General features: G+C 39.9%; 1 protein-coding gene across 16 annotated transcripts in view; it reads right to left on the reverse strand.

The window, feature by feature from the left end:
- LOC133653860 (membrane-associated guanylate kinase, WW and PDZ domain-containing protein 1-like) overlaps nucleotides 1-25,704 on the reverse strand; it is a 220,789-nt gene that overhangs the window by 85,130 nt on the left and 109,955 nt on the right. For all 16 annotated transcript variants that reach the window (XM_062053624.1, XM_062053626.1, XM_062053625.1 and 13 more), the window contains one exon: nucleotides 6,101-6,220. In XM_062053624.1, the coding sequence (XP_061909608.1) occupies nucleotides 6,101-6,220 (120 nt within the window). The remainder of the gene's footprint in view (nucleotides 1-6,100; nucleotides 6,221-25,704) is intronic.

The raw sequence follows: 25,704 nt of genomic DNA on the forward strand, positions 1-25,704 counted from the left end.
GGATTAGCCTTTAGCTTTGTTGTTAGCCCCACTCGGCATCCCCGCTTCTGCTTCCGATCACACCGCTTACGTCTCCTCCGTCGACGGTCCCCGCTGGTACTAGGCTCCGCTGCTTCACAGGCCGCTGGATGTAGCCGGCGTAAAATTCCGATGCTAGCGAGGAGGTCCAACGTATACGCATCTTTCGGTCCAAAACGGCCCGATCTCTCCCCATCCAGAATTGTCTGGCGGTCGTATGTTACGTGGCTGAGATTGTGTTTGAAAAAGCATGGCAAATACAATAGCAAGGCTCCACTCAGTAGCACACATTTCCGTTGTGTTTAGTTGAAAATAAAATACATAATTGTATTTTGTGAACTGAATTAATTTAACAATGACATTTGGCAGGAGATATGATTTTAGCTGCATTAATAGCTTTGTTAATACTTCATAGAACAATACACTCTGCTCTTGATTGTATTAAAAAGTGAAATGTCTTTAAAAACACCCAACACAAAAACTTTGCCTCTGCTTACACAATAATGCTGGGTGTTTCTGAAATAATAATAGTGGATAAGTTACGCAGAGTTGTGTTTTGTTGGGTCTACAAGATTTTGATGGAACTCAATTTATGACTTCAGATTACGCTTATCATCTTGGAGCTGAATTTGAGCTCCTCATCATGTTGGAAAATTATCATGAAACTCAGTTTTCAAAGTGAGGGTATCATTCTGTTCTTCAAAATGTCACAATATATACTGGAATGTATGTTTCCCTCAATGAATCCGAGCTCCCCAGTCACTCATGCAGCCCTGGACAACGTGGCAACCACCACCTTGCTTGGCTGTGGGCAAGACACAATTATCTTGATACTCATTTGTGTTGCTCAGCTATTGAGAAAAACATGTGTTAAGTCATTTTCAGTTGATACTTGGGATGCTACAATCATGGATTTCTGCTGCCGATTCCGATCATTCCTTAGTGAGATCGGCCGATACAGATCACATGTATTAACTGTAAAGTCTTCAGTTTATTTATGGTGAGTGCAATTTACAGCTTAACAATGTCAGCACACTTTTGAACAATTTTTTTTATTTTCTTGTATTATATAAAATAGTTTTTAGCAAAAACAAAGGCAATGGTATACAATACCTAAACAAAAAACTACTATTACTCATTGAAATGTTGGTTGTCTACAAAGTCCTCCTATGACCAGTGACTTTTTTCCCAATAAACATGAACAAAAACAATAAAAAATAATCTTGAGAAAATAAAAATTTCGATGTAATCATTCTAGTATCCGTCATACTGATATAACAGTTGCTGTTGTATTATCCACTCCCTCGACCAGTGGTTCTCAAACTTTTTTCACCTAGTACCACCTCAGAAAAGAATTTGTCTCTCCAAATACAACCATAATGACCAACAATAAACACAGTAGCGTAGTAGGCCCAAGTATTCACTAAACAACAAGGCAGAGGTTTTATTTCGACAACTATATTTAATAGTTTTGGCCTCTGTAACATAACACACAGTTTGAACAGTAACATTATGTTTGAATATAGGAAAATAAAACACTGTACTTTAATCAAGTGATTCTTTGGCGTACCACTAGTGGTACATGCACCACAGTTTGAGAATCCCTGCTCTTGACTCTTAATAATCTACTTGTTAATTTCTTGTTAATATCTGCTTATTTTCTGCTGTAACGTGCTTCCATCTACACTTCTTAAGTTTTACTAAGCACTTAATTCTTCTGTTGTTTCTAGTTAGCTTAGCGGCTGGCTTGGCTTGCTTGCTCCTGCTTGCTCTTGGTGTGTAACAGGTTTAGCCTCGTCCTCCAGTGATAATATTACTTGATAATGATACTGAAGATACTAAGAAATGCAGTATATTTGCCCATAATTAAAGTGATTGTTATTAACTATAAGGAGCAACTCCACACTGTGTATGGAGATACACAATTAGCTGGGGGACAAAATGTAAACGATGTGCTCATTTTCTGAGATATTGTAGTTACAGTATTATGAGAGATTTATGTATCAATCAATCAAACTTTATTTGTGTAGCACTTTTCATGCACAGGCAAGTGGCAAACACAAAAAAATAAGAAGAAGAAGAGGAGAAGAAAACATACACACATGCATTCACACACAAACACACACGCACGCAAACACACACACAGCACTATTGAAAATAACAAAGCAAAAACAAAACATGGCATGGCACTGAGGATTTGAGGATAAATGCTACCTTTGAGGCATCCCACACAGGAGAATAACTAAAATTAACGGCATAACATATGATAAAATATAAGTACAAATAGAAATATAAATAACATAAATAATACATTAGTAAGTTAATAAAAGCAGAATATAGAGAGCATGATAGGAACATTAATGATTAAGATAGAAAACAACAAAATAAAAAACAATGATCAGTAAAAAGCCCGATTAAAAAGGTGTTTCTGTAGCCTTTAAAAAAAAATGCCAACGCTCTCTGCAGTCCTGAGGCTCTCTGGCAGGCTGTTTCACAGGTGGGGGCCATAGTGGCTAAATGCTGCCTCACCATGGGTCTTTGTTCTGGTATTTGGTAAAGCTAAAAGGCCTGTGCCAGAGGACCTCAGGATCTGCAAGGGTTGATACGATAAAAGCAGGTCTGATAGGTAAGAAGGCGCAAGGCCATTAAGATATTTAAAAAATAGAACTTTAAAATCGACTCTGAAGCAGACGGGGAGTCAATGCAGCGACTTTAAAACTGGTGTAATGTGATCCCGCTCTGTGGTCTTTGTCCGTACGCGTGCAGTTTTGTAATACTATTATGATAATCTTTTTGGGAAATCCAAAAAACAAGGCATTACAATAGTCTAAACCAGTAGTGCCCAACCACAGGGACGCGGCCCGGTACCGGTCCGTGGATCGATTGGTACCGAGCCGCACAAGAAATTAAAAAAAATATAAAATATATATATATATATATATATATATATATATATATATATATATATATATATATATATATATATATATATATATATATATATATATATATATATATATATATATTTTTTTTTTTTTATTTTTTATTTTTTATTAAATCAACATAAAAAACACAAGATACACTTACAATTAGTGCACCAACCCAAAAACCCTCCCTCCCCCATTTACACTCATTCACACTCATTCGCACAAAATGGTTGTTTCTTTCTGTTATTAATATTTCTGGTTCCTACATTATATATATATAAATACAGTCTGCAGGGATACAGTCCGTAAGCACACATGATTGTATTTTTTTATGACAAAAAAAAACTAAACATACTCCCCCCCGGTCCGTGGGACAAATTTTCAAGCGTTGACCGGTCCGCAGTTACAAAAAGGTTGGGGAGCACTGGTCTAAACGACAGGAAATAAAAGCATGCATTGGCACCTCTGTGCTGGCCTCAGAGAGAAACGGGCGGACTCTGGCTATGTTCTTATGATGATAAAAAACTATTTTTGTAATATTTTTTAAAATGTGGGATAAAAGTCAAAAATTATGCCCAGATCTTTTGTAGACTGTCAGTTTAAAATCTTGTAATTTAGGAAATTCACGGCCATCCATGACTTGATGTCTACATTGCAGTTAAAAAGGATATCTATTGGTCCCGTATCATCAGCATAACTGTGGAAACTGATGCCGTGTCTCCTCATGACTTCCCCAGGAGGCAGCATATAGAGAATAAAAAGAATGGGACCTAACTATGAGCCTTGAGGGACCCCACATCTTATCTAATGGGTTCCCGAGGAACATGCATCCATACTTACATAAAAACATCTGTCTGTGAGATAAGAGCGGAACCAGTTAAAACTGCACAGTAAATGTATGTTAGTTATGAGTTAGTTATTAATGAAGCCAGGCTTCCTCATTTTGCTGGATGGTCACAGACTCCTGTGGACATGTTTGTGACATTGTCTGTGTGAAAGGGAGAAGTGTGCCAACACAGAGCTGTGGACCGCTGCCAAGCAGATTAGTGTTGTACCATTTACTCCAAGGCCTACAACCACACGGTGTAGCATTCCAGATAGACATTCACTTCATGCACACATCTAGATAACATGCGGCACATGTTTACACCAAACATGTCAACCTTCCCGTTTTACTTGGAAGTTCTGGGAGCCCCGAACTGTGTTTTTGTTTTAATTTGTACTCTGTAACGGAAGCCCTTAGTAGGCAGCCTTAAGACAAGGCTTCATTGTGTTTTTTATGTATGGTAATGCTGGGTTCAAATTCCAGCATGTGCAGGTGTTTTTTAAAAAAAAAAATTGTATTATTACTATTGATTTAATTGTGGTTTGTTGATGAAAATGAAATCCCCTATTTTTTCAGTATCTTTTATAAAATATGTTGAAAACATTTTTAATGTAACATTAAAAAATTAGCTGATTATGATAACTGTGCAGTCCAGTTGTTATATCTTGTTCTTCTGTTACATTTCTGACTCTCATTTGCATGTATTATATAGTAGACTTTGTCAGTTGCAATTCCAAGACTTTCAATGGCAGTAGTCTATAGGCTACAACATGTTGCTTCGCTAGGAAGTATGAAGCTGAATATGTCAGTCTAGTCTTATATTGCGCCCTACAAAGTTTGTTTATACTGTAAGTATTGTAGTTATTACACAGTTACTGTTTGATTGTAACATGCATCTTAGTTGTAGTTATTATTACCACATTTGAAAGTATTGAAATCGCCATATAAAAAGGTTAATGCTAATCAGTAACATGTCTATGGCAAAGCCAATGAAAATTTGCATTAAGCACTAAGCACCCACTAAATTTTAGAAGAAACCTATATTTTTTCCATATATTAGCTGTACCGGATTATAAACCGCGGACATATATGTTGTGAAATGAGGTATACATTGTGTAATTAATTATTTAAACATAAATATATTGTTAATGTTTATTTACATACCTTGATTGTTTCCAAAAGGTGTCTGTAACACGGCAGTAAAACAGCTGATCAAACAAAACCGAAGTCATTGTAACGGACCCACTAGCTGTGGAAGCTAGCTCTCCAATCAGCTAAACAGGCTCAATAATTCCGCAGTGAATTGTTGGTGGATTTACAAAACTGAAACAATACAAAATGAAAGTTAATACTACGAACGTAGACACTTGACACATGTTAGCATATTAGCTAATGCTAACGACGCAAGCTTCATTACATTATGATAGCACATACAAATATGCGTAAAAACACTCCTACAGACATCAGACATTGGACAATTTAGAAAGTACTAATTGTTTTAGTTATAATGTAAAACTTACAAACATTGCTTGGATTGATGAATGAAGAATCCATACGAGTAGAACTCTATGGACGGCTAGAAGACGGCAATTGTTCTTCCGGTTCAAAGCTCAGTCTAAACAGAAGGGCAATGCAGCACTGCAGCACATGCAGTGAGCGAACTCATCTAAAAGATGGCGCCATAGCACAAACAATAACACACCTAATCAATGTGTTTGCTTGTTTTGTTTTTACTTTTTGCAATATTGCCGTCAGCGAAGCAAAATCCATAAATTAGCCACACCGTTTTACAAGCCGCAGGATTCAAAGCGTAGAATAAAAGCAGCGGTTTATAGTCTGAAATTTACGGTACTTTGTTTTTTATTGGGCATACTTCCTTTGTATTCATTGAAAATTGCAACATTACAGAGCGGCAGTTTAGCGGAGTCTGCTCCGAGTGCTGCTTGAATGATTGTTTCCTGCAACCGGACGTGACGTCATAAGCAACACAAATACCGAAATATAGCACCGTTTGATTTTACATGAATCGATACCCAGTCTTACCCATGGAATTTAGACTGTGCCTATAAAAGTACCGAATTTGGTCTACGTCCCTAGGTATACATAACCCAAATTTGTGTAAGTAAGTTATTTAAAATATGGGACACATGTAGCTTGACCCCTGTCTTTTTGTCTAGTCTAATTTGAATAAACTGCCAAACAAACCGCCTGTTTGTGAGAAAATTGTTGTTATGTATTAATGTTATGCTCGCTGTATCTGTGGTGAATCGGGACACCTGCACAAGTCACACAAAATGTCAGTTACCATCATCATCAGAGTTCCCCTCACCCTCATACGTTCCAATTTCGAGTAGTGTGCCACTCTTTTCAAGTTCTAGAAAGTCCTCCACAGACAGGAAGTTGTAATCCACCCCTGGCACCTCTCCTTTTCGGGGGGCGCGTGTGGTACCTAAAGTCGGGGGGGGGGGCAAAAAATGACAGTTTATTTGGGTTTCTAGGCTTAAATCAAAAGCAAACTGCTGGAGTTGAAGGCAAATATTTTCTTTGCTGTCAAGAAACAGTCAACTCCACTTGCAACTACTCCAGAGATTAAAATCAGTCAGAGGGTTGTCATCTTTTTGAGATAGAAACAATGTGGAAGCACATGAACTAAACAACCCCTTATTGCAATGATTGGCTCGCATTACCATCGAGCTCCCAGCACAGCAGAAAACTGCAGCCTGCTTTATCAGACAATAAAATAAAGGTCATGGTGACAAGCAAAGCCTGATCTTATTGTAGATCCATTTCTAATTGGTGAGTCTAGAAATAAATAAAAAACATATGCTTAATCTATGATGTGGCTGGGATGCTAAAAGCTACACTTTCTTTATTCAATTCCATTAGGTATTACCAAAAAAAAGGGTTTTTGTGTGACCATCGAAAGAATCACAATGAATCGTCACGTTGAAAGAAAATCTGCATTATTTCACTAAGGATGCTGCTTCACTTAACTCCGGTTTATAACTGTTATCTTTTTTTTTTTTACTTTATGGAAGTTATTTGAGACCACACTATGGAGATTGGAACTATAGTGCCTTTGACTTGACAACAGTGAGATGCAATGAGATGACAGGTAAGCTGGTGGACAGAATTAACCACCTGTGGTCAGTGCAGATGTGTTCACATGCATATACCCAAATAAACACAATATGGCCTGGCACCACTTGTGGATAGACAATTACTCAAAGATAGTGACATAAAAAACCCTCCTCTATTTGTTTTCTGCTCAGGATTTGATCAAATTAGATGTTTGTTGGACTTTCAACCCTTCCGTATTCATGTATTTTGTCCTTCCATTAAAAACATTATAATAATCCTTTGCAGTACTGGCGGCAGCCTGAGTGGTACAGTTTTGAGTCCACTCAGCCTCTGCTCAGTTTACATTTCCGTAACGCTCATCCTAGAGTAGAAGTTAGGCTTTGGAATAAAAGCATGCCAGTAAAACACGAATGGTTGCACACACCACTGTGCAGGTGACAACAGCTAAAGTTATACAAACAACATTTCTTTAATCCGATCTAAACCTTGTTTGATCGGAATCTAAAATCCACTGTTTACATGGACACTAGATACATTGATCCAGTCATGATGTGGCTATACAGATGCCAAGCATGTAATCAGAGTTTACCATCTTGGTTGTCTTTTTTAGGAAATAGAAGAAAATACTACTTTTGCCTATGTTGTAAATCAACGACATGTTGTCAGCACTTCCCGAGCTTGTTCTCTCTTTTTGACCCACTTATTAAAATATCCTCTTCTCTGGTGCACTGTTTGTTTATATAATTTTTTCAAAATCAATAGTTTCATGCACTTGTTTTTTTTACAACTTAGTGCTTCTAATCTTTTGACTATCAATGCATTAAACAATCCTGAGTTCTCTTAAAGGGGTCATATTATAATGTTTCTATCAACATTTAAAAACTTCCTTGTGGTCTACTCTACATGACATGTAATGGTGGTTCGTTGGTCAAAATCTTGCAAAAATTATGTTTTACGAACCATTTTCAAGCAGCTTCTGACTGTCTCCTTGGGACGCACTGTTTTGTGGGTGGTCTTATTTACACGCCTCCACTTTGGCAGTGTCTTCTCCTTGTCAACAATGTCATAGTTTTTAGTGCTTCCAAAGTGAGTTTACTGACAGATATAAGTTAGAACTGTATGTTACTTGGAAATAGAAATGGCAACAGCAGAGAGTTCATGTGCATGTACGAGCCAGTCTGCCCAACTACAAGAGGATTGAAAAAAATAAGGAATTTATTGACTACAATGGACTACAAGGGCAGAACTTGCACCTGGCTCGCTGACAACAAGCTATCCATACACTTGGGTAAAACAGAATCCATCCTGTTTGGGTCCCACATCAACCTCAAGAAAGTCAATGACTTCACCATAAAAGTGGGTGACATTGTTATCACCAGGAAAGATGAGGTCACCTACCTAGGTTCCATTCTAGAGGCTAACCTTTCCTGTGATAAAATGGCAACCAAGGTAATCAAAAAGTTTAACCAACGAACGAGATTTCTCTACAGAATCTCCTCTCTGGTCAACAAAAGCACCTTGAGGATTCTGGCGGGAACTCTCGTTCAACCCTTTTTCGATTACGCATTCACCTCCTGGTACCCTAGCACCTCCAAAACCCTCAAATCTAAACTCCAAACATCTCCAAACAAGCTAGTCAGGTTACTGCTAGACCTCCACCCCAGATCCCACCTCACTCCTACCCACTTCTCTAAAGTGGGCTGGCTCAAGGTGGAGGACAGAGTTAAACAACTAGCACTGAGCCTAGTCTATAAAATCCGCTACACCTCGCTGATACCGAAGTACATGTCAAACTACTTCCTCGCTCCACTAACCACGTTAAACCCAGATTCCGAACTAACAAAGGTCTTAACTCATTCTCTTTCTATGCCACATCAATGTGGAATGCGCTCCCAACAGGTATAAAAGAAAGGGCATCTCTATCCTCCTTCAAAACCGCAATAAAAGTTCACCTCCAGGCAGCTACAACCCTAAACTAACACCCTCCCCGGATTGCTAACAATCAAATGTAAACAATCGAATGCAGATACTTTTTCTTATGCCTTCTGATCTCTCTCTCTCTCTCTCTCTCTCTCTCTCATTTTCTCTCTCTCTCTCTCTATCTCTCTCTCTCTCTCTCTCTCTCTATGTCCACTACTTGATGTCCATATCCTACCCCCCCCCCCTCCCCCTCCACACCCCTGATTGTAAATAATGTAAATAATTCAATGTGATTATCTTGTGTGATGACTGTATTATGATGATAGTATATATGATAGTGTATATCTGTATCATGAATCAATTTAAGTGGACCCCGACTTAAACAAGTTGAAAAACTTATTCGGGTGTTACCATTTAGTGGTCAATTGTACAGAATATGTACTTCACTGTGCAACCTACTAATAAAAGTCTCAATCAATCAATCAATCAGACTCGGGCTAAGGTCTTCCGATAACACTTTACCATATGTGGAGATATCCAATGATGTCACAATTAGAAAAATATCACAAGTTGGGCAATTTACAAAAGACTCGTTTGGAGTAAGTACGAAGGAAGGCAAGATTATTATTTTTATAAATAATTCTGACATGGCACCATGGTTTGATTTCAAATTTTCGGGAATTATGCAGATCCCAAATACACAAAAACATTTTGCAATAGGTAAGAAAAGTTGGTTTTGCATAACAGGTCCTCTTGAACTTTTCTAAAAAGAAAGTTGATAAACACCCGGCTGTCTCAAAGGCAGAAATGTGTCACACAGACATAGAAAACATCTGTAGCGAAGGTGAATTTTACTCCAGCCACAAAGACAAGATCAGAATGGGTGTGTACAATGATATTGTTCGGAATAAAGATCAGCATTAACCAACCCTCTTGTTTGGAATTAAATGTATTTCTTAATGGACCGTTTCAGAGTAAAATCATCCACTTGATTTTATAAGAAGCATTTTTTATCTGATTGGGCCTTTATTCTGTCATGACTGGGTTCTTGGGTTTTGCTTCTCCGGAAGGCAAAGGAAAATTGGCGCGTGCAAGACGTGAATTTAAATACATGATTTAATTTTAACAAATAAAAAAACTACAAAAAAAAGGGAAGCAAACAAAAGGCGCGCACAAAGGCGGAAATACAAACTTGACTATGAAACAAAAGACATGCACGTGGGCACAAAAACTATGAACAATAAACAAAAACACTAACTGTGGCATAAATGAACAAAACTTACTTGGCAAAGACCTGTGACACGACATGAAGCAGAGTGATGAAATAGTGTGAGGACGCCAGGACGAACAACAGAAACAGACAGATTTAAATAGTGACGTGATCAGTGAAAACAGGTGCGTGACAAGACAGGTGAACAGGTGCGTGACATGACAGGTGAAAACTAATGGGTGACCATGGAAACCAAATCAAACAAGGAAGTGCAACCAGGAACTAAAAAGAGTCCAAAAAACAAACACATGGCCAAAACAAAAACATGAACAGACATGACGCATGACCAAAACAAAAACATGAACAGACATGACAGAACCCCCCCCTTACGGACAGATCCCAGATGTCCAAAAAACAGGATCAAGAGTCATGGGAGGGCGGGAGGGGGATGTGGCGGTGGGTCGCCAGGCCAAGTGGCCCCGAATCCACCGAGGCATAGTCATGTGGCGGCGGCGAGTGGAACGCCGCCTCCACAGGCGAGGTGGGCGACCCGGGAAGGGCCACATGCGTGGCCGACTAAGAGGTGGGCGCACTTGGCGTGGCGGACGACTAGGTAGTGGCCACATTCGTGGCCGACAAGGAGGCAGGCGCGTCGTCGTCGTTGCAGGCGTGGAATCAGCCGTTGATGCAGGTGCAGCAGACGAAGCAGGCAGTGAAGCTCGGCGTGGTGCGTCAGGCGGAGAGTCTCTGCGTGGCGGGTCTTGGCGAGGGTCTTGGTCTTGGTCTTGGCGTGGGGGGTCTTGGTCTTGGTCTTGGCGGGGGTCTTGGTCTTGGTGTGGGGGGTCTTGGTCTTGGTGTTGGCATGGTTGGTCTTGGACTTGGCGTGGTTGGTCTTGGTCTTGGACTTGGCGTGGTTGGTCTTGGTCTTGGACTTGGACTTGGCGTGGTTGGTCTTGGACTTGGTCTTGGCGTGGTTGGTCTTGGCGTGGTTGGTCTTGGACTTGGTCTTGGCGTGGTTGGTCTTGGACTTGGTCTTGGTGTGGCGGTGCTTGGACTTGGTCTTGGTTTGGGGGTGCTTGGTTTTGGCGTGGAGCTGCGACTGGCGGCACTTGGCGTCGTGGAGCTGCGACTGGCGGCACTGGGCGTCGTGGAGCTGCGACTGGTGGCACTGGGCGTCGTGGAGCTGTGACTGGCGGCACTGGGCGTCGTGGAGCTGCGACTGGCGGCACTGGGCGTCGTGGAGCTGCGACTGGCGGCACTAGGCGTCGTGGAGCTGCGACTGGCGGCACTAGGCGTCGTGAAGCTGCGACTGGCGGCACTTGGCGTCGTGAAGCTGCGACTGGCGGCACTTGGCGTCGTGAAGCTGCGACTGGCGGCACTTGGCGTCGTGAAGCTGCGACTGGCGGCACTTGACGTGGAGCAGGTACTGGTGGCGCTTGGCGTGCAGCAGGTACTGGTGGCGCTTGGCGTGGAGCAGGTACTGGTGGCGCTTGGCGTGGAGCAGGTACTGGTGGCGCTTGGCGTGGTGGGGCTTGGCGTGGAGCTGGGCGTGGAGCAGGTGGAGGTGGCCTAGCTGGAGGCTGTGGCTTGGCATGGCGAAAGACTGTTGGTGGGGGCCGTGCTGGTGGCTGTGGCTTGGCAGGTCGAAAGACAGGTGGTGGTGGCCGAGCTGGAGGCTGTGGCTTGGCATGGCGATGCTGAACCACCCCACCTGAACATTTCCCAGCCCTAGCCCCCCCCCTCAAGGAGCGGATACCAGACGCGCTCCCCGCTGTCTGGAACCGTTTTTTGGGGTGGGTGGAGGGAGGTCAGGAGGAGGGTAAAATCCTCCCCTATCAATTGTCCAAAATGTCTCTCTTTTTGTACCTGGGATTGAGGGGGTGAAAAAAAAAAAAATTGTGACTTGGGCGTGGCTTGAGTCCTGGGGGGCGGGGCATGAAATTCAGATGGCTGTGACTGATATGCTCTAATGTCCAAAATCATGTTCTGATAATATTTGATCATAGAAACAGAGTCCTTTGTTGAGGGCGGCTGATCAAAAGTAAAAGAGTTCAGAGAAAAAAAATCTTGAGCTGTGATGTCATCAGGGTGAAGCCGGGCTGCCTGTGGCTTGCTTCCGCCCGGAGGGGGAGGAGCTTGCGGGAGTGAGGCGTCCTCTTTGTTTGCGGAAGCCCTCCCTGACGTCCTTCGTCGGGAGCGGCGCTTCCGGGATTGCGGTGACGCAGCGCAGTCCTCGGACCAAATGGAGTCTCTGTACTCCATGGAGGAGTAGCGCAGCGATTCCTCCTCCATGGCGCGGAGGACCTCCCTCGCTGCCTCGTCAAAACCGTCCAATTTTTTTGCGGAGAAACTCTTCTGCTGGCGTCTTACTGTCATGACTGGGTTCTTGGGTTTTGCTTCTCCGGAAGGCAAAGGAAAATTGGCGCGTGCAAGACGTGAATTTAAATACATGATTTAATTTTAACAAATAAAAAAACTACAAAAAAAGGGAAGCAAAAAAAAGCCGCGCACAAAGGCGGAAATACAAACTTGACTATGAAACAAAAGACATGCACGTGGGCACAAAAACTATGAACAATAAACAAAAACACTAACTGTGGCATAAATGAACAAAACTTACTTGGCAAAGACCTGTGACACGACATGAAGCAGAGTGATGAAATAGTGTGAGGACGCCAGGACGAACAACAGAAACAGACAGATTTAAATAGTGACGTGATCAGTGAAAACAGGTGCGTGACAAGACAGGTGAACAGGTGCGTGACATGACAGGTGAAAACTAATGGGTGACCATGGAAACCAAACCAAACAAGGAAGTGCAACCAGGAACTAAAAAGAGTCCAAAAAACAAACACATGGCCAAAACAAAAACATGAACACACATGACGCATGACCAAAACAAAAACATGAACAGACATGACATATTCAGATTACTTGTGTCCATTTAAACATTGCTAATGATGCAAGGGGGCCCAGTATATATCACGTTTTTCATTCAATTTGATAGGGATGAAGACAAAGCAGAAGTATGCATCTGTGCCAATAAAACCTCATAAATCTGTGTAAATATCTTGACAAATTGATGGCTTATTATCCTCATATAAAGAAGAGCAGTGTTGGACACACATGGCTTTAGTAAGATTTTTACTATGGATTTTAGTATATCCAACAGAGGAAGAAATACTGTGAGCTCGCATGAGAAATATCTCAAGCAGAATACCCTTTTGTGGTTTAATTTACGCTTTACAACATACGATATTCACAGCATTAATTGGGTTGGTGGATGGAAATCTCTTGTTTTCCTTTATTTACCAGCTATATTTACCATATTTAAAATACCATATGTTGAAAGGTATGTATTGTGGTCTATTCAGGATTAACAATAAAACTCATGTTCGACACAAGACCCCAATGTTTACCTCGCCAACGTGCACACTTGCACTCCCTGCAGGCACCTGATAATAAGATGCTTACAAGCAGTGCAGTGGTAAAAAAGGCTAATGTGTTTTGTTTATGGCTTTTCTACTTTGAATCGTAAAAACACTAAATTGAGGCGATATAGTAGATAAGACCAAGCGTTCAGACAGTGAGGGACTAAACAAACCCCTCACGTGAAACTGAAAAACATAAAGGCTCATCTAACCACTTTGTATTCACCTAAGGGGCTCGAGATGAAAGTGAAGTTGTCTGGGAGTTTGACTGGTAGCACTGGGTGGTCCCGTGGCGGGAGATGCTTCACAGACTTGGCGAGCTCTAATGAAGCCGTCTGCTGAGACGACAGCGGAACTGTTCTTCCAGGCTATTCCCCAAAGTGGAGGGCTCGGATAAGATTAATAATTTTGGTGTGATTGTATTGTATAGTGTTGACAATTAGAAACTTTGAGTGTTTTTATTGTTACATCACCACTTTATTCGTGAACAACTATTGTCTCAGTCTCATTATTGAGAAGTAAAGTCACAAATTGAGAACATGTGATTGTTTCCTATACTTATTCTTACATTATGTCACCTCTGTCAATCAATAATTAGGATTCAACTGAATCAAGCAAAATATCAAATCAATTAAAATACTCAATTATGAAGCACCGACAAAAACAAAGTATCCCGCTGGATTGTCCCCAATAATGCATGTTCTTGCATGTACGAGCCAGTCTGCCCCACAACAGAGGGATAGAGAAAAAGAAGGAAAAAGTTGACTACAATGCATATATGGAGATATCCCATGACTACACACTTGAAAAACCTCACAAATCGGGCAACTTTCAGTTTGGAAAGGAAGTATGAAGGAAGGGTAGCAAGATTGGAGAGCAAGAGTGTGTTATAAATATCTTCGCCATGCCTCCATTTTCGGGACTTATGCAGATTCCAAATACAGAAAAACAGGTACCAATAGGTAAGAAAAGTTGGTTTCGCATATTTGGTCTCGTTTAAACACTGACATATCATTTTCATTTTGTTGGGAAATCAACATTACATTCAAACACCTTAGGCCAAAACATTTAGCATTCAATTGTTTGCAAATTTTTAAAAAAAAGCAGCTGCAACTACGGCAGTTAAGGTCAAGAATGTGTAAATGCAATGACAATCTTTATATAGTCCATTGGACATAGTCCGTTTATTGAACTTATAATTAAATATGACACACTGATTTAGCACTGAGTAATATTACCAGTGGTAATAGCAGACCAACTCCTTGAAAAACTAGATGAAGCAAAGTTTTGTAGAAATTGCGTGTGAATGCTCCAATGCTGAAGCTGAACTGAAATGCTGATAGAATGTCGAATGAAGGTAGTAACAGTTTGAATGTGGAAATAATTTAAATGTTGAAGTGCTGAAACATCATTGAAATGCTAATGGGATGTAGTATGAACGTAGAAAAGTTTTGAAGGTTGAACTAGTTTGACTGTTGAAATGGTTTGAATGTAGAAGAGCTGATGCTGAACTGAAATGCTAGTGTAATGTGGAAATGTTTTGAAGGCTGAATTGATTGATTGATTGAAACTTTTATTAGTAGATTGCACAGTACAGTACATATTCCGTACAATTGATCACTAAGTGGTAACACCCGAATACGTTTTCCAACTTGTTTAAGTCGGGGTCCGCGTTAATCAATTCATGGTAATAGCAGAAGTTGTACTGAAATTTAGTTTAAATATATTTAATATAAATGTTGGTAAAGTTAGAAACGTTAAGATACTTGCAAAAAGGTACAAAGTATCAATCAATCAATCAATCAATGTTTATTTATATAGTATAACAATCTTCAGCTCTAAATTTTTAAAATGACCTCAAATAGTAGCATGAGAATTTTGCATGCTTACAGCGGATCAACTATCATATAGTATTTCTAAGATGGCGCCAAGTAACCAAATTCATTATTATAAGGCTAAAAAGTACAAAAATAGCTAAAATGCTAGCAAAATATTTTAGCATGCTAATTTTAGCATACTAACAATAACATAGCTAGCATACATCTAAGATAGCGCTAAGTAACAAAATCCATGATTAGAATCCATTAGATTCAAAAGTACAAAATTAGCTAAATTGCTTGCCAAAACGTTAGCGTGCTAACAGGAGAACAGTTTGTATATTTCTAAGATGGTCTCAGGTAACAAAATCTATAACTTTAAGGGTAAAACACTCAGTATTAGCTTTAAATTCTACTAAAAAACTTTAGCATGCTTACATTAGCATACTAACAGGGGAACAGCTAGCATACTTCTAAGATGGCGCCAAGTAACAATTAAAATCCATGACGATTATGTCGAAACGTAACAAATAGCTAAACTTATAGTTAAAAAAAAAACATTAGCATGCTAAAGCTGGAATTTTAACATTGACATGCTAACAGGAAAACAGTTAGCATACTTCTAAGATGGTGTCGAGTAACGAAATATATGACTTTAAGGGTAAAACATATATAATTGCCTTAAATGCTAGTATAAAACATTAGCATGCTAATGTTAGCATGGCTAGATTCGCATGCTGACAGGGAAACAGTTAGCATACTTGTAAGATGGCTGCAAATAACAAAATCCATGATTATTGGGTTAAAGCAACCTAAATTAACTAATTTGCTAGCATTAAATGTTAGCATGCTAATATTACCACGCTAACATTGGAACCGTTAGCATAAATGCAAGATAGCGCCATGTGACGAAATTAATGAGCTGAACAGGTTGGTGTTGTAATTGTTTAATTGGTTGAGAAATGTGGGAATTGTGGAACTTGGAAAACCTTTCCTTTCATTTGAATGGGAATTTCATGGTAATTTGGGAATTTCGGGAAAACCGTGAAATTTTGGAGTATGGAAAAGATCACACTTGCCCTGAATCAACGGTAGTGGTTGGTTTTGAATTTTTGGAATCGGTCCAGAAATGTTAAATCAGTAACGCCATTGAATTGAGAATTGGTGTTTCTGGAAAACCAGATTTTTGGGGGGACTTACGGAAGTGTTAGCTTGAAGTTCCAGGACAAGTGGAATGTGTTGATGGGTGAATGTCCAGGTAATTTGGTAATTTTTGAAAAAAAGGGAATTTTTGGGAAATCAAAAACAGCACAATTGCCCAGAGTGTTGGAATTGTTTTAATCGGTCGAGAAATGTGTTCATAAGCTTTTTAATTGGAATATGTGTTACAGAATTCTAGGAATTCCGGAAAATTGGGAAGTTTTTTAGTAACTTTTGAAAAGTCTTAGTTTGAATGTCAGGGATGAGTGGAATGTGTTGATGGTAGAATGGTTTGAATCGGTTAAGAAATTAGGGAATTGTGGACTTTGGAACATTTCTCAATTCATTTGAATGGGAATTTCCTGGAAATTTGGGAAGTTCAGGAAAACCTAGAATTTTCAAAACCATAGATAGTATCACAATTGCCCTTGAAGAGATGAATGGGTTGGTGCTTGAATTTTTGTAATCAGTCGCAAAATGTTGACCTGGAATTTGGGGAAAATCGGGAATTTTTTGGAAAAACGAAATAGGGAACTTTGATGTCCTGAGTATGTGGAATGTTTTGATGGTGAAATGGTTATAATTGTTTGAACATTGTGGACATTGAAACCGAAAGAACAAAGGGTGTAAGTATGGCTTTTGAAAACCGGAAATTCCTGGAATTTTTTAAAGTCAGAAAATGTTTTTTATTTAATTTCCAAGATGGTGGAAAGTGTTGTAGGTGGAATGGTTTAAATCGGTTGAAAAATGTGGAAATGTTGGAAGTTTGTAAAAATTACCCATTAATTTTGAATGGGAAACATTTCACGGAAAACTGGGAATCGTGGGAAATCTGGGAAAATTTTTAGATTTGTTCTTTGCGAACACAATTGTGGGCCGAACATTTTGACGTTGAAACGGTGTGAATCGGATGCACAGGGATGAAGTTCTGACGCACTAAAAAGTGGCGGAATAAGTATAATTATAAAGAAAAATAATAAATGAAAAATGCTGTAGAACAGTGGTCCCCAACCAACGGGCCACGGCCCGGTACCGGTCCGTGGATCAATTGGTACCAGGCCGCACAAGAAATAAAAAATTTTTTTAAAAATACTAAAATATATATATATATATATATATATATATTTTATTAAATCAACATAAAAAACACAAGATACACTTACAATTAGTGTACAAACCCAAAAAACCTCCCTCCCCCATTTACACTCATTCGCACAAAAGGCTTGTTTCTTTCTGTTATTAATATTTCTGGTTCCTACATTATATATTAATATAGATTAATACAGTCTGCAGGGATACAGTCCGTAAGAACGCATGATTTTATTTTTAATGACAAAAAATAAAATAAAATAAATACCATAATTCCATAATCCCCCCCGTAGAATATACGCATGATGGTTCTCATTCATCCAGATCATTGTTGTCTCAGGGCGTTCAATCGTTCACAACTGGACTGCTTGGTTTATCTTGGAAGACGTTTCGCCGCTCATCCAAATAGGCTTCATCAGTTTGTGCTCATATACTTAGATTGCTCAGATCTAGTCCAAACGGTTGGTGCCGAAACCCCAAAAATGTATACTCCAAAAACCAGGAGTTTGTGCCTGGGCAAGGATGCTTTTGCCCTAATGTTGTAGAATCTTATATGTGTGAATACTTGGAACATTCACACAATCAGGCATCAATCAATAATTTCACTTGACACCTTTTGTCCCCCTGGATCATATCATACCAAGCTGTTTTGGATGATTGGATGCTTCCAACTTTGTGCAACAAATGTGGGTAAATGTGTTACCACGTGTAAAGGTCATAAAGACATGCTTACTGTAGATGAGTTTGGTGTAAAGAACTCGAGAACCCTGACATCAAGCCTATCAAACGTTTAATGATGAAATACAACATTTTGTGAGATTGTGAGACAGTAAGTCCTCCCTCACGTCAAACATCTGTGACTTCTGACCTTACAATCCTCTTCTTGGTGAATGAGCATATACTTTAATCTATATAATGTAGTTTAGCCTAGAAATACTGCACATCCATTTTGAGCTATATGAGGGATGATTCCTGGCCTCATTCAGCCTCAGTTTGGATGCTCTCATTGTGTGACTGAAACATTGTACAATTTTGTGGAACATTGTTGGGATCATCTTTCTTTTCTCCAGCCAGAGAAACTAAGACTGGGCTGTACTCTTGGCACTTGTTCTGGTCAACAAACTCAGCTACAATTATCAGTGGACTGTTTATTTCACTGAAAAAGAAGTCACGGTTTTAATGAATGGAAAACTGTTGGAAGTCCACCAAATCAAGCTGTGACGATTATTTGTTCTTCAATCATATGATATCATATGATACTATAAGCAATAAGAGTATAATATGGATAATTGTATATTACTGAGTTTAAATGCTACTTTTAGAGGATGAATGGATGGATGAATGTCAAGGCTGACGACGCAACAAAACAAACCATTCAAAGTAACCTAAGAAATCATCAGGTACAACAATGTGAGGAACTCGCATGGCCGCAGTTTTTGAGACCCCAAGATGCAGCAACCAGGAGAGCGAAAAGTAATACAAGAACAAGGAAACAGAAATGAAGTGACAGATTGTCACACAACAATTCAGTATTTAATATGCTGAATTCTTAGTTTGAGAATTGTATGCTGTCTTCTAACTTGGAGCAACAAAACATAAAAGCAAGTAAAATACTTAACAGAAGAAGTACAATAAATGCAGCAAGTGATACCATATAAATTACACAACAATGAAAAAAATGGCTGATCGCAGTATTGTATCAAAGCTCCTGATAGTGGGTGTTGGCAGCTCCTATTTTCAAACCACAGAGGCATAACCAATGAAGCTTATCAACTGTTGTGAAGTGTCTTGCTGTTGATCCAACAGACATTTGTAAATCTTAAAGCTAAACTAATCCCCTGAGAGCTATCAGGCCAGAGGAACCCCATACAGTTCACAGAAAAACAAGCTTCTGTGGTTATTAAATACTGATTCTGTTTGTCAAGAAACACATTTAATGTGGTGATTGGGATATACAACACTCATACATACATACTGTATCAGACAAAAAAAACTAAACATAATAACGAATACACTTTCACAATATATGCAATAAATACTAGGGATGTCACTGTATGAACATTTCTTATCACGGTTATTGTGACCAAAATGATCACGGTTATTATTATCATCGCAGTATTTTTAAATGTGCTCAACATTTTCAAAAAGTACTTACACTGAAATATTTCAATTAGTTTTTTTGTTTTTTTAAAAAAACACCAAATAACAAATTCAAAATGATGTACCTTTTAGAAGGTAGATAAGTGTTTCATGTACCTCAAGTAGAAATTAAAGGCCTACTGAAATGACATTTTCTTATTTAAACGGGGATAGCAGGTCCATTCTATGTGTCATACTTGATCATTTCGCGATATTGCCATATTTTTGCTGAAAGGATTTAGTAGAGAACATCGACGATAAAGTTTGCAACTTTTGGTCGCTTAATAAAGAGCCTTGCCTGTACCGGAAGTAGCGTGACGTCACAGGTTGTGGAGCTCCTTACATCTGCACATTGTTTACAATCATAGCCACAAGCAGCGAGAGCGATTCGGACCGAGAAAGCGACGATTACCCCATTCATTTGAGCGAGGATGAAAGATTTGTGGATGAGGAAAGTGAGAGTGAAGGATTAGAGTGCAGTGCAGGACGCCAGGATGTATCTTTTTTCGCTCTGACCGTAACTTAGGTACAAGGGCTCATTGGATTCCACACTTTCTCCTTTTTCTATTGTGGATCACGGATTTGTATTTTAAACCACCTCGGATACTATACCCTCATGAAAATGAGAGTCGAGGACGCGAAATGGACATTCACAGTGACTTTTATCTCCTTGACAATACATCGGCGAAGCACTTTAGCTACGGAGCTAACTTGATAGCATCGTGCTTAACTGCGGATAGAAACAGAAGAAACATGCCCCTGACTGGAAGGATAGACCGAAGATCAACAATACTACTATTACTTCTACTCTCAGGAGACACTGAACTAAACTCTGGACCTGTAACCACACGGTTAATGCTGTCCCGCCTGGCGAATCCTAGCAATGCTGTTGCTAACGATGCCATTGAAGCTAACTTAGCTACGGGACCTCGACAGAGCTATGCTAAAAACATTAGCTCTCCACCTACGCCAGCCCTCATCTGCTCATCACCACCCGTGCTCACTTGCGTTCCAGCGATCGACGGCGCGACGGAAGACTTCACCACGATCATCGGTGTGGTCAGCGGCCCGGAGACGGAGGAAGTCAACCCAGACACCGGTGAGGACAGCGGCGCGGCGGCGGACGGCGTTGTGTTGCTGTAGCCAGCCGCTAATACACCGATCCCACCTACAGCTTTCTTATTTGCTGTCTCCATTGTTCATTAAACAAATTGCAAAAGATTCACCAACACAGATGTCCAGAATACTGTGGAATTTTGAGATGAAAACAGACGACTTAAGCTGGCCACCGTGCTGTTCCAAAATGTCTGCTACAATCCGTGACGTCACGCACAAACGTCATCATACCGAGACGTTTTCAGCTGGATATTTACAGGGAAATTTAAAATTGCACTTTATAAGTTAACCCGGCCGTATTGGCATGTGTTGCAATGTTAAGATTTCATCATTGATATATAAACTATCAGACTGCGTAGTCGGTAGTAGTGGGTTTCAGTAGGCCTTTAAATGTGCATATGAAAGCAACATAATAATTCTAAACAGAGCAATACGGCAGAAACTAAATAACATAAATAAATACAAATAAATGTGAAAAATGTGCAAGATGGCATAAGCATAAGAGAGCATAAGCAGCTGCTTCTGGAAGGCATCAGGTATTGTATATGTGATGTTGGTAGATGATGATGTACCGTAACTGTGGCATCAAACTTGCCCGCTGCACGGCCACTCTGTGAAAAGGTGAAAAGCAAATGTATTATTATTATTTTTAGATGCTGATTATTATTATAATCATTTGACTGACAAAACACAGTGACACACTAACCCTCATGTTGCTCTTATAAAAACAAAACATGTTGCAGTGATTCTGCTTTTTTAACACTAAGTTTAAAAGTAACGTAAAGTAGCAGCGGCCATTAACAGCACAAAACACATAAACTAAGTACATTTTGCTCTGCTACAGTATGTGTTGTGTTTACACACTAATCGCTCTCATTGATAGCGCCCAATAACAAGTAACTTGAGGTAACAATTAGGTGTAACTATAACAACATTTGATGGACAAACTATGACATGTTCATTTTTAAACACTTTCCATCATGCACTTAGATACACGTTGACTTACCTTGCACTCGACGTGTAGATGAGGATGGTGGTTCCGGATTTGGCTCATCATGTTTGAAGTGTTGTCTCACTTTGCAGATACTTTTTTCCTGCATTTTCTGGCGATGGGCTGACTATCCTAAATTATTTTACCCTCAGCATGCTTTATTAATCCAAAACACGTTCAGACTTCAGATTTTGTCCATTTACTAGGAGGGCGAAATCTCAAGGGCGAGGTCCTTGTGTTGTTTTCTGCCCATTGCAAACAGTGTTAGTGCCATCTTGGGAGTCGCCGCTGCGCTGCATTAATAAATGAAGGTTTTCTGATCATTAAAAAATTAATCGGTATTACTAACCGTTCAGAATTTTGCTGCGGCTTATCATTATACCGTTTACTGTTACATCCCTAGTTGTAACTAGTTATAACTCAAGTAATGATAATGGATTAGATTTATATAGCGCTTTTCTAGACACTCTAAGCGCTTTACAGAGAAGTGAGAACCCATCATTCATTCACACCTGGTGGTGGTAAGCTACATTTGTAGCCACAGCTGCCCTGGGGTAGACTGACGGAAGCGTGGCTGCCAGTTCGGGCCTAGGGCCCCTCCGACCCCCACCCATCATTCATTCACCAGTGTGAGCGGCACTGGGGGCAAGGGTGAAGTGTCCTGCCCAAGGACACAACGGCAGTGATTTGGATGGCAAGAGGCGGGGAGCGAACCTGCAACCCTCAAGTTTCTGGCACGGCTGCTCTACCCACTACGCCATGCCGCCCCAAGTAAGATCATGTAATCATATTATTTACAATTCAGTTTTAGTATAGACATCCAAAAGTAAACTCTGAGAACACCAAACAAAGTTCAGGACAAAACAGATTATATAGATTAAATATAGCCTAAGTGCATGCTGTTATGTTTTTGCGTGAAAGCACAATGTTATATCTAGCTTTACTGGGTTATGTATTAAAGACAATTGAAATTACTTTATATGCCTTATGAATGCTATTTTCTACTATATTGTGGTGATTTTACAGGGTTTCCGTGTGAAACGGGCAGGAGAAAATAAGTGCTGTGAAAAGCGGGTTGCTGCCAAAAGGTGGAACAACAGAGAAATGAGAAATATGGAAAAGAGGTCAACAACAGTGGTGACACATGACTCACAACAACCACAGAAATAGAATCACCTAATGGCTATGTGAAATCCCTGTCTAAACACACAGCCACCACAATCTCCCTCATTGTCACCGCTCGCTGTCTGGCAAACAACCGCCAACAAAGCAAAACAAACACAGCACCTTGTGCTTGTTGTGTGACACACACGCTCACAATCTTGTGCTGGATGCAGGTATGCATGTCTGCATGTATTGATCTGAAAGCTGCTAAAAGGATCAGGGAGCCCTCACTTGGGTCACAACATCAACAGGGTCTAAGTTCAGTTCAGTTCAGTTTGAGTTTATTTTGAACATGCATTTAACCGCGTGATGCGTGTGCAATATATAAACACTTTGCTAATTCTTAACAAATCTGTTTGTGAAACAACAAGGAAATGCAAAATTATTTTCAGTAATATCACAAATCTATCTTGCTGGTTCTAAAATATTAATAATGCTTGTGGTCAGTTGACAAACAAAAACAAATAGAAGTGATTAGTGTGGTCGTTGCAGCAGTTTTATCAGAACTTAACAATAACTACAAAGAACAGTAATAAGGGCTTCTCTTGACTGAAGGGAAGTTGTTTTTTTACTCTTAGCCTGACTGAAGAGACTCTGACAACCTTTCAACATTGCACTAAAGTGCTGTTTCCAAACCGTTTCAGAGCCCAGATCAAGGGTACCCTGATCAGCAGTCGTCTCAGCAATAACCAGTCTCAGTCACTACGTTTCCATTCACTAAATTAGTCTGATTTCTCAAATAGCTGTTTTTTTGTATTTTTACACCTACATGTAAAGTCCAAGTGTCCAGGCACTTTCTCTAATGTGAGTATTGGTCATAGGCCATGTACCTGCCGTATGCTGGAGAGCGCTTATTTCATTTTAGAGCGGTTAAATGAATTCCTTTGCCAGTTGACCTATGACTTCACACTAGCCATCTGCATCTGTGGATCCTTAAAACTTGTTTTAAGTGATGTCTGTTGTAATATTGGCAGAGATTACAAATATTACGTCTGTAATGGCTATGCTGATGTTAAATACCAGACAGCATCAAGAAATTATCTTGGATTGCGCTACAAACATGACGCTACTACCAAAAATGTATCGGGGCGGATGCAGGTCCAAAGCAAAGACAGGCCGGCAGAAAAGTTTTTTCGAATGAATTTTTGAACGAAGAATCATGTAAACAAAACTTTTGATTATCTCGGAGTTCAATCATAAGGCTCTGTCGATTAATGTAATGAGTTTTAAATCTGCACAAATGCAGCGTGAAGAGGTTTGTGTACGCTTTATTATTTGCCTTTAATATACCTGCTTAATTATCTTTCCTCTCATTCGTATTTTGTTCGGGAGTCCGAATTAAGCCGGCATTTTACATTTCCCTAGCTACCTTATCAGGTAAATCTCAGTTCCTTTTTTTCTACCAAAAATCCCCTTTAAAATGTTATGTTTTTTTAATTTGTGAAGCAAATAAAAACTAGTATCCTCTTCATGACAGTTGTTGCCACGTTTTTATTGAATGGCATCTGCTTGCGGGTTGTATCCTGTGCGTTGAGACTGGCGCAAGCACCATACGAAGGATCCTATCCGACCGCACATTTTTCCAATTGCATAGTCCAGGTGTGTTCGACTTTTCAAAAAACAAACACGATCAAATCATGGTGTTTTAATGGGCTGCAGGAGGCTTATTTAGAGCCAAACTATTTAAGAAATTGGACTAATTTAGTGCATTGACACATACTGAGTATTCAACAATTGCACAAATGAGAGAAATACACCAAAAGCAGGCTACATTCAGCATAAAGTATGCCTCAGTTTTGTCTCAAGCATTATTCACAGTGGAATGAAAGATAACTATTTTACAATGAATCTGCATTCTGCACTACTTTATTCAAATGTAGACCAAAAATAATGGCCTTTTTGGCACACCTGTTCATGAAATGCAGTAGAACTACAGTTGCATATTCCTCCTAACAAACAAATAATCCATGGTGTAAACAGAGTAATTGATGTTCGACATATTCACTAAATGTTACAACACACTAAATATCAGGAAGACTTATGGGTTCCCTCCGGGTACTTCGGCTTCCTCCCACCTCCAAAAACATGCACCTGGGGATAGGTTGATTGGCAACACTAAATTGGCCCTAGTGTGTGAATGTGAGTGTGAATGTTGTCTATCTGTGTTGGCCCTGCGATGAGGTGGCGACTTGTCCAGGGTGTACACCACCTTCTGCCCGAATGCAGCTGAGATAGGCTCCAGCACCCCTCGCTACCCCGAAAGGGACAAGCAGTAGAAAATGGATGGATGGATGTAAGAGGTGAGGATGTTTACATCGAAAACAAATGGAAGAACCTAATAGAATCCCAAGTGACACCCAGTTAGAAACACCAAGGAAAGGAGTGTGCTAACACATTTATAGTATATTCAGAGTGCAAACTATAAATACACTTCACTTGCTGCTCTCACTGGCAGTAGATACAAGTTTTGGCTCATGGAACATGTGTCCCCTGAAGTGGTTTGTTTAAAAACATGCATCAGAAACTACAAGGCAGAGTCAATGATTACATGTCTTGATAGTGGACAGAGCGATGTGTGGATGCATTATAGTGGACAATCCTTTTGAACAGTCTGTTTCATAACGGATAAATCAAAATGGATAGTCAATGCAAATCATTCATATTTCGGTCTGACTGGACTAAAAGGCAGAATACCCAACAAGAACAGAAGGGAAACTAACCATTGAGCATCCCTTACTTTTTATTGCACACCATTCTGGTTTAAAATGAGAAAAA

Source organism: Entelurus aequoreus, linkage group LG07, assembly GCF_033978785.1.
Source record: "Entelurus aequoreus isolate RoL-2023_Sb linkage group LG07, RoL_Eaeq_v1.1, whole genome shotgun sequence".
Lineage (NCBI taxonomy): Eukaryota > Metazoa > Chordata > Actinopteri > Syngnathiformes > Syngnathidae > Entelurus > Entelurus aequoreus.